The sequence below is a fragment of the Dendropsophus ebraccatus genome, chromosome 3, assembly GCF_027789765.1.
Source record: "Dendropsophus ebraccatus isolate aDenEbr1 chromosome 3, aDenEbr1.pat, whole genome shotgun sequence".
Classification (NCBI taxonomy): Eukaryota; Metazoa; Chordata; class Amphibia; order Anura; family Hylidae; genus Dendropsophus; species Dendropsophus ebraccatus.
This window is the reverse complement of record NC_091456.1, coordinates 117846583-117862247: the sequence shown is the minus strand read 5'-3', so window position 1 is coordinate 117862247 and position 15665 is coordinate 117846583. Positions and strand designations below refer to the sequence as shown.

The 15665-nt window shown below is 46.0% G+C and overlaps 1 protein-coding gene across 1 annotated transcript in view; it reads left to right on the top strand.

Annotated features, from left to right (window-relative positions):
* MPND (MPN domain containing) overlaps nucleotides 1–15665 on the top strand; it is a 204910-nt gene that overhangs the window by 139910 nt on the left and 49335 nt on the right. The window contains exons 3-4 of the mRNA XM_069964537.1: nucleotides 11896–12126; nucleotides 12209–12314. Of these exons, the coding sequence (XP_069820638.1) occupies nucleotides 11896–12126; nucleotides 12209–12314 (337 nt within the window). The remainder of the gene's footprint in view (nucleotides 1–11895; nucleotides 12127–12208; nucleotides 12315–15665) is intronic.

Below are 15665 nucleotides of genomic sequence, written 5' to 3'. Positions count from 1 at the left end.
AGGGGCCTTTTGAATGCAACATGGCCCCTCGAAATCCATTCCATCCAAATCCAGCCTTCAAAAACCAAATGGCGCACCTTCCCTTTGAAGGCTTACCCTGCACCCGCATGGCGCTTTATGTCCACATGTGGGGTATTTCCGTACTCAGGGGAAATTGCTCTACACATTGTGTTTTTTTTTATCTTTTAACCCCTTGTGAAAATGAAAAAATCAAGACAAGATCAATGATTTAGAGTAAAAATTTTAAAAAAATTACACTAAATGTTGGTCTAGCCTTGATTTTTTTCCATTTCCACAAGGGGTTAAAAAAGAAAATGAACACAAAATGTGTAGGGTAGTTTCCCCTGAGTACGAAAATACCCCACATGTGGACATAATTTGCCATATGGGCACAGGGCAAGTCACCAAAAGGACAGAGCGCCATTTAGAGGCTGGAATGGGGGATGGAGGCCATGTCGCAATTACAAAGCTCCTGTGCTGCCAGAACAGTAGAAACCCCCCACAAGTGACCCAATTCTGGAAACTACACCCCATAAGGAATCTAACAAGGGGTGCAGTGAGCATATGGACCCCACTAGTGATGGGCACATGTGTAGAACATGTGCCGTGAAAATAAAAAATACAATTTTTTTCATATTCACGTCCCAAATGTGGCCGTCACCAGGGGGCCATGTACCCGCTGCCCCACTTGTTAGATTCCTTATGGGGTGTAGTTTCCAGAATGGGGTCACTTGTGGGGGGTTTCTACTGTCCTGGCCGCACAGAGGCTTTGTAATTGCATCATGGCATCCTCTAATGGGAATGGCGGCCATACCTATTTAGCTGGGGAAAAGGGACAATTCTAATTTATTTGGGGGTATTAGGCCAATTATTAGTTTATACGGTTGAAAATGACAGGTGTCCATCAAACTCAACCTGTGTTGATCCAGAGGAAGGCAAAAAACCCTCGTAAGGCAGACGACAGTAGCCTCATCACAGGGGAAAAAATCCTTCCCGACTCCATAATGGCGATCAGAATAATCCCTGGATCAACGTGACCCCTGAAATAGGAATAAGGGACAGAATTTAGATAATGTAGAACCCCAGTGACGTGTGGTGCGCCTTGGAGCGATCCAGTATGCAGAGGCCAGGGGGCCCCCTGTTACCCCACACTCTGCACTTCTTCTGGGGTCTCCCTTTCTCCAGTGTGGGGGACGTCACCTGGAAAATGTTGTCCTGGTGCGATACGGGGTCCTTCATATCCAGAAGCGCTGGGGCCGCTCCATGGCTGCTAAATATTAGGGCTCTATTACTACTTCTGATATGTTCGGATCGTGCCGCAAGCTACAGTAGCTCGGGCAGCGAGGGACCGGAAGAGGGGGTGCTGGTATAAAAGTTATCCCCGTACAGGTGGTAACCTTTATCCAGCAGTGGGAAGATCAGTTCCCGGACGATGTCCCCACTAACTCCGAGGATGGGGGGGGGGAGTGGGCATCTGGGGGCTGGATTCGAGTGTCCCTTCCTTCATACACTCTAAGGGTACGTGCACACTGCGGAATCGCGAAGGATAACCCTTTGTGCATTCCGCAGTTGGCACCCGCCGGCGGACTGATGCAGGCGCACGTCTCCATCCGTGTCGTAGACTCCATTCTATGCACGGGCGGATTCCGCTCTGCGTCCAACGTGTTGATGGAATGACGGATGATGGAATCCGCCCATGCATAGGATAGAGTCTATGACACGGGCGGAGACGCGCCCCTGCATCAGTCCGCCGGCGGGTGCCAGCTGCGGAATGCACCAAGGGTTATCCTTCGCCATTCCGCAGTGTGCACGTACCCTAAATCTGTAAGTGTACCCTGAGGTACTCTCACAGAGTTTGTAGAATTTCACGCCATACCGTGATCTCTTATTGGGACGGTACTGGCGGAAAAGACGTGTCTGGGAGGCAGCATACACTACGCTACCCCCAGACACGTCACTGGAGGATGAGGATGAATGGAGGAACGAAGGACCCCCCATTCATCCTCACTGGCTGTTTCGGTGTCGGAGGCAATAATAACGTATGCGTCCGATACCGAAAACACCCTGGGGGCCATCTTTATATGGGGATTGGTATATGGGGTATGTAGTGGTGTAGTGTAAAACTTTATTCAATGTAGTGTGGTGTAATGTAGTGTTTTTTTACGTGTTTTTTACAGTAAGTATACAAAAAAAACCTACGCCAAAAATGGTGTTGCTGATAAATGCCGCACTTATGTTCGGCACTTATCAGCAGACCGTGGCAGTAGGATATAAAAAAAAACCACCCTACGCCAAAAAGGAGGAGTTGCTGATTAGCAGCGCACTTTCGTGCGATGCTGATCAACACTCAGCGGCGATAGGGTGCGGAAAATAGAAAAAAAAAAATTGGGAAAAAAAAATTTTTTTTTACTACATTCTGAACATCCCTGTAGTGGCTGATACGTGTATTACACTTATCAGCCGCTAGGAGGCAGCAGAGCGCAAGATCCGAATTTAGACGACGCTGGAGCCGGAAAAATACGAAAAAAGACGACGCTGGAGCCGGAAAAAGCCGATCGGGACTCACGGAGGAAGCCGAAGTCCCGACAAGATGAAGAGGACGCCGGGAACCCGGAAGACGCCGATCAGGACCCCGGGACAGGTGAGTAATGTACAAATACCTGCTCTGGACCCCTCAGCTACCTAGCTGAGGGGTCCGGAGCAGGTATTTATTACTTGTGGGGACTTTGTGGGGTTAACCTCTTAAGGACCCATGACGTACCGGCACGTCATGGATCACTGTCACTTAAGGACCCATGACGTACCGGTACGTCGGCCCTTTAAACGGGCGCCGCGGCCGGCCGGGTCCCGATCGGGGGAGATAGCCTGCTATAATACATAGCAGGCCATCTCTCCCTGTCGGCATGGAGGGTTGTTAACCCCCCCCATGCCGACGATCGCCGCTATTGGCTGATAAGCCCATAGCGGCGATCGGAACCTTTCCGGGCCATCGGTGGCCCGATGACCCGGAAAAAAATGGCGGTCGGTGCTGTCCGAGGACGGCACCGACCGCCATTACTGTAAAAAGTAATGGTGGTCACGGTACCACCGTCCCGATCGCCGTGAACGGCCGGCCAGCCGGCCGGCCGTTCACGGCGATCAAAGTCCCCACAAGTAATAAATACCTGCTCCGGACCCCTCAGCTAGGTAGCTGAGGGGTCCAGAGCAGGTATTTGTACATTACTCACCTGTCCCGGGGTCCTGATCGGCGTCTTCCGGGTTCCCGGCGTCCTCTTCATCTTGTCGGGACTTCGGCTTCTTCCGTGAGTCCCGATCGGCTTTTTCCGGCTCCAGCGTCGTCTTTTTTCGTATTTTTCCGGCTCCAGCGTCGTCTATTTTCGGATCTTGCGCTCTGCTGCCCCCTAGCGGCTGATAAGTGTAATACTATATAATATTTTCCGCACCCTATCGCCGCTGAGTGTTGATCAGCATCGCACGAAAGTGCGCTGCTAATCAGCAACTCCTCCTTTTTGGCGTAGGGTGGTTTTTTTTTATATCCTACTGCCACGGTCTGCTGATAAGTGCCGAACATAAGTGCGGCATTTATCAGCAACACCATTTTTGGCGTAGGTTTTTTTTGTATACTTACTGTAAAAAACACGTATATAAAGATGGCCCATATGGATCCCCATATAAAGATGGCCCCCAGGGTGTTTTCGGTATCGGACGCATACGTTATTATTGCCTCCGACACCGAAACAGCCAGTGAGGATGAATGGGGGGTCCTTTGTTCCTCTATTCATCCTCATCCTCCTCATCATCCAGTGACGTGTCTGGGGGTAGCGTAGCGTACACTGCCCCCCAGACACGTCTTTTCTGCCAGTACCGTCCCAATAAGAGATGACGGTATGGCGTGAAATTCTACAAACTCTGTGAGAGTACCTCAGGGTACACTTACAGATTTAGGGTACGTGCACACTGCGGAATGGCGAAGGATAACCCTTCGTGCATTCCGCAGCTGGCACCCGCCGGCGGACTGATGCAGGGGCGCGTCTCCGCCCGTGTCATAGACTCTATCCTATGCATGGGCGGATTCCATCATCCGTCATTCCATCAACACGTTGGACGCAGAGCGGAATCCGCCCGTGCATAGAATGGAGTCTACGACACGGACGGAGACGTGCGCCTGCATCAGTCCGCCGGCGGGTGCCAACTGCGGGATGCACAAAGGGTTATCCTTCGCGATTCCGCAGTGTGCACGTACCCTTAGAGTGTATGAAGGAAGGGACACTCGAATCCAGCCCCCAGATGCCCTCAGATGCCCCCTCCCCCCCCCCATCCTCGGAGTTAGTGGGGACATCGTCCGGGAACTGATCTTCCCACTGCTGGATAAAGGTTACCACCTGTACGGGGATAACTTTTATACCAGCACCCCCTCTTCCGGTCCCTCGCTGCCCGAGCTACTGTAGCTTGCGGCACGATCCGAACATATCAGAAGTAGTAATAGAGCCCTAATATTTAGCAGCCATGGAGCGGACCCAGCACTTCTGGATATGAAGGACCCCGTATCGCACCAGGACAACATTTTCCAGGTGACGTCCCCCACACTGGAGAAAGGGAGACCCCAGAAGAAGTGCAGAGTGTGGGGTAACAGGGGGATCAGGAAGGACACCATTTTCCAGTGTGACACCTGTCCTGATCCCCCCGGCCTCTGTATACTGGATCGCTCCAAGGCGCACCACAGGTCACTGGGGTTCTACATTATCTAAATTCTGTCCCTTATTCCTATTTCAGGGGTCACGTTGATCCAGGGATTATTCTGATCGCCATTATGGAGTCGGGAAGGAATTTTTCCCCTGTGATGAGGCTACTGTCGTCTGCCTCACGAGGGGTTTTTGCCTTCCTCTGGATCAACACAGGTTGAATTTGATGGACACCTGTCATTTTCAACCTTATAAACTAATAATTGGCCTAATACCCCCAAATAAATTAGAATTGTCCCTTTTCCCCAGCTAAGTAGGTATGGCCGCCATTCCCATTAGAGGATGCCATGATGCAATTACAAAGCCTCTGTGCGGCCAGGACAGTAGAAACCCCCCACAAGTGACCCCATTCTGGAAACTACACCCCATAAGGAATCTAACAAGTGGGGCAGCGGGTATATGGCCCCCTGGTGACGGCCACATTTGGGACGTGAAAATGAAAAAAATGGTATTTTTTATTTTCACGGCACATGTTCTACACATGTGCCCATCACTAGTGGGGTCCATATGCTCACTGCACCCCTTGTTAGATTCCTTATGGGGTGTAGTTTCCAGAATTGGGGGGTTTCTACTGTTCTGGCAGCACAGGAGCTTTGTAATTGCGACATGGCCTCCATCCCCCATTCCAGCCTCTAAATGGCGCTCTGTCCCTTTGGTGACTTGCCCTGTGCCCATATGGCACATTATGCCCACATGTGGGGTATTTTCGTACTCAGGGGAAACTACCCTACACGTTTTGTGTTCATTTTCTTTTTTAACCCCTTGTGGAAATGGAAAAAAATCAAGGCTAGACCAATATTTAGTGTAATTTTTTTTTTAATTTTTACTCTAAATCATTGATCTTGTCTTGATTTTTTCATTTTCACAAGGGGTTAAAAGATAAAAAAAAACACAATGTGTAGAGCAATTTCCCCTGAGTACGGAAATACCCCACATGTGGACATAAAGCGCCATGCGGGTGCAGGGTAAGCCTCCAAAGGGAAGGTGCGCCATTTGGTTTTTGACGGCTGGATTTGGATGGAATGGATTTCGAGGGGCCATGTTGCATTCAAAAGGCCCCTGTGTTGCCAAGACAGTTAAACCCCCCACAAGTGACCCTATTATGGAAACTACACCCCTCAAGGAATGTAACAAGGGGTGTAGTCAGCATATGGACCCCACTGGTGACGGGCACAAATGTGGAACAATGTGGCGTGAAAATGAAATATTAAATTTTTTACACTATAATGTTGGTCTAGCCTTGAATTTATCATTTTCACAAGGGGTTAAAAGAGAAAAAAAAACACAAAATGTGTAGAGCAATTTCCCCCCGAGTCTGTTAATACCCCACATGTGGACATAAAGCGCCATGTGGGTGCAGGGCAAGCCTCTGAAGGGAAGGAGCGCCATTTGGATTTTAGAGGTTGGATTTGGCTAGAATGGATGATGAACGCCATGTCGCATTTACAGAGCCCTTGTGCTGCCAAAACACTGTAAACCCCCCACAAGTGACCCCATTCTGGAAACTGCACCCCTCAAGGAATCTAACAAGGGGTGCAGTGAGGATATGGACCCCTGGATGACGGGCACATTTGTGCCATGAAAGTGAAAAAATGAAAATTTTCACTTTCACGTCACATTTTTCCACATTTGTGCCCGTCACCAGTGGGGTCCATATGCTCACTGCACCCCTTGTTAGATTCCTTGAGGGGTGTAGTTTCCAGAATGGGGTCACTTGTGGGGGGTTTCCAGTGTCTTGGCAGCACGAGGGCTCTGTAAATGCGACATGGCCCTTGAAATCCATTCCAGTGAAATCCAGCTTCCAAAAGCCAATTGGCGCTCCTTCCCTTTGGAGGCTCGTCCTGCGCCCGCTTGGCACTTTATGTCCACATGTGGGGTATTTCCGTACTCGGGAGAAACTGCGCTACATGTTTTGTGTTTTTTTTTTCCCTTTTATCCCTTTGTGAAAATGAAAAATTGAAGGCTAGAACAACATTTTAGTGTAAAAAATACTTTAGTCTTTTTTCAAGCCATATTGTTTGGAAAATCTGTGAAGCACCTGTGGGGTCCAGATGCTCACCGCACCCCTTGTTACATTCCTTGAGGGGTGTAGTTTTCTAAATGGTGTCCCTTTAGGGGTGTTTTTTAGGTTTTGGCACCCCAGAGCCTCTGCCAACCTGAAGTGGTACAGTCAAAAATGACCAAAAATAACGGAGCCATTGAAATTCACTAGGCGCTCCCTTATATCTGAGGCTTGTGGTTGCGTCAAATAGCGCAATAGGGCCACATATGGGGTATTTCTATAAACTGCAGAAACGGGGCAATCAATATTGGGGTGCATTTCTCTGGTAATAGGTTTATAATTATGAAAAATATTGGATTACAATAAAATCTCTGCACAGAAAATTTAAATTTTCAAATTTCTTACACACTTAGCTTTTATTTCTGTTTCAATAAATTTTTATTGAAGTATTTTTCAAATTTTAAAGGGACACAAATATTGCATAAACTAGTAAAGTACAAGTACACTAGGCATATGGAAACATTACAAGAGGATAAGCACGTATCAGTAGCTTAAAAAGTACGGCAACAGAGAAAAAAGCAGGCATACAATGCAGGTTATAATTCAATTGCTATTATTCACGTGAGAAATTCTGTTATTACTGCCGGAAAGTCATGAGATGAACACGCATTGGTTAAAGTCAGCAAATGAACAAACAGTCGTTAAACAGCAAAATATATAGCTTATGGAGCAGGAAAACAGACAAATGCATGAGCAAGACAACACACACACAGAGGCTGCGTTAGCAGTCTAACATTTAACATAGAGAAGCTTGGAATTTGTAGCAGGTAAAAGCAGTAAAACCGCGTGTTCTATAGCTACATGAGCAGACACGCTATAGGGGGTAGAGGGGTATAGAGTTCGGCCTAGTAGGGACTAATATAGTGATTAGGATAGTCCTGAGCTCACACCAAGGACCAAGCTTTCAGCAGTTGCAGTCCTTCTTCCGGGTTGTTGACAGGATGCCTGGTATTCTGATGCGTGATCAACAAGTTTGTTGAGTTGAACCATTTGTATGGAATGCACTTATCTCTAAGAGTCTTGGTTATATAGGCGAACGATTTGCGTTTCAAGAGGGTCTCCGGGGATAGGTCCGAAAATACCATAATGTTTTGATGCTCGTCCGAAATCTTTTCCCCCCTCCTCGTAGCTGCCAAAAATGCCGACTTAACATGTAGAAAGTGGACCCGGGCTATTATGTCTCGAGGTGCAGTAGGAGGAAGGTGCTGCGGTCTGGGGATTCTTCTTGCCCAATCGATAGTTAGTTCGCGACAGGTAGGTAACACACATTTAAGAATTTTCTGTATGTAGGATGGAAGTTCCGTGGGGGTAACTGATTCTGGCACGTTTCGGAGCTTTAGATTATTGCGCCTGCTAATATCATCCAATGCTATTATCTTGTTCCTCAGTTGGGCAGACTCAGCCTCCAGATTTTTGTAAGCGTCGGACAGGGAGTTGTGGGCATCTATCACCTCATCCAGCTTAGACTCCGCCAAGAGAGCCCTGTCCTCCATCGCTCTCACCGAAGAAGAAAAGGATGCAAATATCTGGTCAATTCCAGTTAGGAGAGAGTCTCTCAAAGTGATAAACATGTCTTTGATAGGAGAGGAAATGAGCTGTGGGGTGCAAGACAGTAAAGAGTCAAGATCCCTATCAGAGCTTCTTTTTAAGTCAGCAAAAAGTGGAGAAAGTGAGGTATATGTGTCATCTGGTTTCAGCATAGGAGACTGGGTGCCCAATAAGAACGCTGGAGTCATTGCTGGAGATAGAGGAAGATAAGAGCAGGGAATATTGTTGCTCAAAGAACTTGTGCAGCAGTTCCTGGGAAACTCTGGGGCCATAGGAGATAAATTAACAGTCCCTTTGTTATTCTGAGTGGTTGAAGATACTTGTGGCAAGAGATTAGGTTCCCCTGTCCAAGGCTGCATAGAATCATCGGAGACAGAAACCAATGCTTCAGCCGAAGGTGCTTTGTCTGTAAACAGCTCGGGTAGACAGAGATCAGAGATTGAGCGTGTGCCCATGTCAGCTGTCAAGGAGGAGGGAGGATAAATCGGGGAAATCGCTGTTGCAGGAGCAGGATCAAAGTGCTGGGTACCTATGTCCGCTGGGGGAAGCCGGCTGGAGTTTGCGCCTGCTGTCTTATTCCTCCGGGTCCTCCACCTGGAAGCTTTGGAGGGCTGTTGGTTGTCCGCTCGGTCCCCATGATGTTTTGCCGCTGGCTTGGATGTCGGAGGGGACTGCCACTCCGCTCCAACATCAGTAAATAGATCGCTGAGGAGGAAGTCCGAGAAAGGATCGGCGCCATCTTGTGCTGCTGCGGCCGAGGGGAGAGAAGACTGTACCTTCCTCCGTGCAGCCGCCGATGCCCGCTTTGAGGTTGTCCGCATGTCTGGGAGAATAATAAGTGTCCCAGTAGTCCCCCAAGGTGTAAAAAAGGTGTATATGAATCCAGCTGTGAAGGCGCTTGAAAGTCGCTGTGACTTAGCTTTTATTTCTGTGACTCCCCTAAAGGGTTAAAAAACTTTCTGGATGTGCTTTTGCAGAGTTTAGGGGGTGCAGTTTCTGAAATGGGGTGCTTCGTGGGGCTTTCTAACACACAGTCCCCTCAAATACACTTTTAACCTGAACAGTTCCCTAAAAATATCTGATTTTGAAATTTTACTGAAAATTTGGAAATTTGCTGCTAATGTTTTAAGCTTCCTATTGTCTAAAAAAAATGAAATATAGTTTAATAAATGCCGCCAACATAAAGTAGACATGTTGCTAATGCTATTTAATATATAATTTATGTGGTATAACTATTTTCTGTATAAGCAGAAAAGTTTTAAAGTTGGAAAAATGCATTTTTTCACAATTTTTCACGCTATTTTGGGTTTTTTCATAAAGATTCGTTATAAGTATCGACTCCAATTTACAAGAAATGTGAAGTACAATATGTCACGAGAAAACAATCTCAGAATCAGCCGGATAGGTAAAAGCATCCCGAAGTTATTAATGAATAAAGTGACACTGGTCAAATTCATAAAATTTGCTCCGGTCCTTAAGGCCATTTCAGGCCCGGTCCTTAAGGGGTTAAATACTGGCCGGATGATCTGTCAGGCCGCAGAGCTCTGATGCGGGCGCATCAGCCCGCGCCCGCATCAGAGCTACCCCCTGCACACTATGAAGCAAGCGGCTGGAGCCGCTCGCTTCATAGTGTGAACTGACAGGGTTCCCTACGGCTGCAGTTCATTGAATTGCGGCCGCAGAAAACTGACATGTCAGTTATTTCCGGCCCCGTACGGGATCCTTGCTGGAGCGCATACGATGTGTATACACTCTGGACAGGATCCCATTGAAAGTAAGGCATTGTTTCACCGCGCCAAAAGTACGGCCGTTGTTGCCATCGGCAACAACGCCCGTACTTTCACGTAGTGTGAACATAGCCTTAAACATTTATGACTTTTTGCAAACCTAAGTACATCTGTTTAATAAAGCAGTCACACATTGGTCACAAGTAAAAATTACAGCATTCTTCAGTGCCATAAGAGCCTCATTACCTAAGAGGCAGTTAGTAAATTCCCCTACTAATTTTTATGCTGGATGGGATAAGTATAAGATAAAATATTGCTTGTTGTCATTAAAGTGTCACTGTCGTTATAACTATCAAAATCTAAATCAACAGTAGATGAGATATGAAGTAAGTTTTCCCAGGGGGGCTTCTAGTATAAATGTAAAATAAAAAAAAAAATGAAAAAAAATGTGTTATTAATAAAAAGCCCCCTCCCCTAATAAAAGTCAGAATCACCCCCCTTTTCACGTTATAAATATAACTAAATAAATAAATAAACATGTTTGGTATCGCTGCTTGCATAATCGCCCAAATTATTAATTTTTCACATTCCTGGTGTTGCACGATAAACGGCGTAAGCGCAAAAAAATCTCAAAGTGCAAAATTGCGCATTTTTGGTTGCATCAAATCCAGAAAAATTGTAATAAAAAGCGATCAAAAAGTCGCCTATGCGCAATCTAGGTACCGATAGAAAGAACACATCATGGCGCATGAAATGACACCTCACACAGCAGCATAGACCAAAGGATAAAAGCGTATAGGAATAGAGCGATTTTAAGGAACATATTTTTGTTAACAATGGTTTGAATTTTTTACAAGCCATCAGATACAATAAAAGTTATACATGTTACATATCGTTGTAATCGTCTTGTAAACGACTTGACGGACATATGTAACAAGTCAGTTTTACCCCAGGGCGAACAGCGTAAAACAAATATCCCCCAAATAAACAAAATGCTTTTTTTTTATGCTTTTTTTTTTCAATTTCACCACACATTGAATTTTTTTCTGGTTTTGCAGTGAACTTTATGAAAAAATTTAGCCTGTCATTGCAAAGTACAATTAGTGGCGCAAAAAATAAGGGCTCATGTGGGTTTCTAGGTGAAAAATTGCAAGTGCTATGGCCTTTTAAGCCCAAGGAGGAAAAAACAAAAACGCAAAAAACGAAATTGGCCCGGTCCTTAAGGGGTTAAGGGCATTTTACCTACTTCTCTTTTACTTTTGTTAAAGGGTACCTATCATTTAAAAAACTTCTGACATGTCATACCGACATTTCAGTTTGCGTCACTGAAGTTTGTATCAGGCAGGGTCCGGGTGCTGAGACCCCTGGCAATCGTTTCTATGAAGGGGCAGATCCGCACGGCAGCATACGCTCTGCCTCTTCATCTATGTCTCACTGCAGTCAAGTAGCAGTCAACAGAATTATAATGGAGCCCTTTGGAACTTCCGGTACAGTGATTACCGTAAGTTCCATAGGGCTGTGTGTGTCTGCCCCTTCATTCTAACAGTCGGTGGGGGTTTCAGCACCCCGATTGGTACAAACTTTTGACACGTTGCTATGACGTGCCAGAAGTTTGTTTAAAATAGTACCTGTCATGAAAAATAACTTGATATGTCATCTGACTTTCATTGTCGGAATGGGCCGTTACTGAGATACGACCATTAAGTAACTCTCTCCCAGTTACCCTTTATTATATTTAGGAAGGCTGTACAATAAGGCTGTTTAATTTGACATACACCATAACTTACATATTCCATAAATTTTTTTCTATTTTCAGGGAAGGAAGTTTCTTGGTGATCTCCTAGTAGATGGAAAAATTATTTGGCAGGAGAGTGGTCAAGCTTTTAACTCCCCCAGTGCATGGGCTACACACTGCAAACGTCTAGTAAACCCTGCCAAGAAATCTGGCTGTGGATGGGCATCCGTACGGTATAAGGGACAAAAACTAGACCAATATAAGACTGCATGGTTAAAACAGAATCAACTTCATGGTTCAATGACTGAAGGAGTAAGATTTATTTCCTGTGTTACAAATTATTCATAGGTACCTCTCCATCCTGCCACATTTTTCATACTTATGCTTCCTGCAGATCCCATTAAGTGAAGGAGAGGAATATGATCTCGAAGAGGGGGATGTGGACTCTAGATGTGGAAAAATTTGTGACATGGAACCAAATGACAGCAAAAAAGAGCAATGTAAGAGAAAAAGTAACCTAAAAGAATACTAAATTGTGGACTGTGCCTAAAGATAATTTTATTCCTGCTGGTCATTTAGAGGTGCCTTGATCAACAACACATACCTCTACTATTCCTGACTACATACAGTGGGTGGTCCTGCAAGGCACCCAACAGTTTCTGACTGGGAAATAGGTACATACAGTTACATAGTTTATAAGGTTAAAAGAAAAAGAGTAGATGAAGTTTAACCTATAACCCTACTGTGTTGATGCAGAAGAAGGCAAAAAAAAAAAACGTCATGAGGCAGATTCCAAAAGCTTCTGCCTCATCACCCTCTTAATTCCTTCCCGACTCCAAACATGTCAGTAAGAATAAATTTCTGGATCAACATCATGTCACCAAACATCTAGAACCTATAACTTGTAATATTATATTTTTAATTAAAAACATCCAGGCCCTCTTCAAACTTGTGTATTAAGTCAGGCAGCACAACACCATGTGTCAGAGAGTTCAATAGTCTCTGCTCTTACATTGAAGAATCACCATCTGTGATGACCGTGAAACGTTCTTTCCACTATGGATCCATTTACACAGAAAGATTATCTCACAGATTATCTGCCAAAGATTTGAAGCCAAAGCCAGAAACAGACTATAAACAGAGATCAGGTCATAAAGGAAAGCCTGAAATTTCTCCTCTTTTCAAATCCATTCCTGGCTTTGGCTTTAAATCTTTGGCAGATAATCTGTCAGATAATCTTTCTGTGTAAATGGACCCTAAATATAAACAATGAAGGACAAAAATGAGGAAAAAAAATATTTGAGAAGGTGAAGAAGTACTCATCTCTTTGCCTCTTGGGCTTTGTGTGTATCACCCATTGTCACAGGGGTCCCACACATCCTGGTGTCGGATCCAAAACTGATAGCAGTATTGCAAAAATTAAGGAGCACACTGATAGACTGCCCTGGTGACTGACTAAAAAGGGTTGCTCCCAACATGGGCTTTCGCCAGTAAACAATGAAAAGCAGTAAACAAAAGAAAGTGTGGTACTCTAGGTCAGCACTATCCAGGAACAAAATAACTCAAAAACATCCCCTTCATCAGACCTAGAAAGTGCACTATATTTATTATAGTGCTTGAAAAGCACTATATTGTAATCTGTATTCTTCTTCCGTTTCTTCTTCTTCTTCCAGCTATTTTTCTGTGCGTAATACAGCCCGAACCACTTTGCACACAGACTCTGTTCAAACTGCGTTTCAAAGCCCTTGGCGGTGTGTGGTGTGCTATCTATTTTTCGTTTTGATCGGATTTGTCGTTTTTAAGAAATTTACGTTTAAACACCCCGAATTTCCCATAGAAAATAATGGCCCATTGCAAATAATGGCCACACTCTAACCGCTAACAGCCAATCACAGCACATATGCAAATAGCTGAAATATAGCAGCCAATAGGAAATCTAAGGTCTTGTCAGTCAATGTATCACACCATCCACAGTCACATGTCCACTATTGGCCAATAGAAGATGTAATATATGGAAGGTCCTTAACGATTTTGTCTCACAGAAATAAGTAAGATTGTCATGGTAACTGAGCAATGATCTTAACCATTATAAGTAGCAGAGGTCAGTCAGTAAAATAGCACAGCTGAGGCAGCCATGTAGCAGGGATGGTACCCAAGCCGCTCTTAAAGGGACGGTACCCAAGCCACTCTTAAAGGGACGGTACACAAGCCGCTCTTAATCCCTTAACGACATCGGGCGTAAACTTACGCCCTCGCGCCCTGGTACTTAGCGCATCAGGGCGTAAATTTACGCCCGATGTTTCCCCGATCGCTGCGTGTTCGCACACAGCGATCGGGGAAGATGGCCTGCTATAAATCTTAGCAGGCCATCTTAGCTTCTTAGCTTAGCGGCTTACGATCGCCGCTATTGGCTGATCAATTCAGCGGCGATCGGAAAAATGGCGATCGGAAAAGGACGGCACCGACCGCCATTACTGTAAAAAGTAATGGTGGTCACGGTGCCAACGGCCCGATCCCCGTGAACGGCCGGCCGTTCACGGCGATCGGGTCGGTGGCACGGCGATCAGAGTCCCCCAAAATAGTAAATACCTGCTCTGGATCCCTCAGCTAGGTAGCTGAGGGGTCCAGAGCAGGTATTTGTACATTACTCACCTGTCCCGGGGTCCTGATCGGCATCTTCCGGGTTTGCGGCGTCCTCCGTCTTCTCATTCGGTCTTTGGCTCTTTCCGGCGGTCCCCATCGGCTTTTTTCGGCTATTTTCAGCTCCAGCCTCGTCTTTTTCCGGATTTTGCGCTCTTCTGCCCCCTAGCGGCTGATATGTGTAATACACTTATCAGCAGCTACAGGGATGTTCAGAATGTAGAAAAAGTTTTGGTTTTTTTTCCAAATTTTTTTTTTTACTATTTTCCGCACCCTATCGCCGCTGAGTGCTGATCAGCATTGCACGAAAGTGCGCTGCTAATCAGCAACTCCTCCTTTTTGGCGTAGGGTGTTTTTTTTCTATATCCTACTGCCACGGTCTGCTGATAAGTGCCGCACATAAGTGCGGCATTTATCAGCAACTCCTTTGTTGGCGTAGGTTTTTTTTATACTTACTGTAAAAAAAAACACGTAAAAAACACTACATTACACCACACTACATTGAATAAAGTTTGACACTACACCACTACATACCCCATATACTAATCCCCGTATAAAGATGACCCCCAGGGTGTTTTCGGCGTCAGAGGGATACGTTATTATTGCCTCCGACACCGAAACAGCCAGTGAGGATGAATGGGGGGGATCCTTCTTTCCTCCATTCATCCTCATCATCCAGTGACATGTCTGGGGGGTAGCGTAGCATACGTTGCCCCCCAGACACATCTTTTCCGCCAGTACCGTCCCAATAAGAGATGGCGGTATGGCGTGAAATTGTACAAACTCTGTGAGCGTACCTCTGGGTACTCTTACAGATTTAGGGTGCGTGCACACTGCGGAATGGCGAAGGATAACCCTTTGTGCATTCCGCAGCTGGCACCCGCCGGCGGACTGATGTGGGCGCATGTCTCTGCCCGTGTCATAGACTCCATTCTATGCACAGGCGGATTCCATCGTCCATCCAAAGAATTAACATGTTGGACGGAGAGCGGAATCCGCCCGTGCATAGAATGGAGTCTATGACACGTGTGGAGACGTGTGCCTGCATCACTCCGCCGGTGGGTGCCAACTGCGGAATGCACGAAGGGTTATCTGTCGCGATTCCGCAGTGTGCACATACCCTTAGAGTGTATGTAGGAAGGGACACCCGAATCCAGCCCCCAGATGCCCCCTCCCCCCCCATCCTCGGAACAAGTGGGAAGATCGTCCGG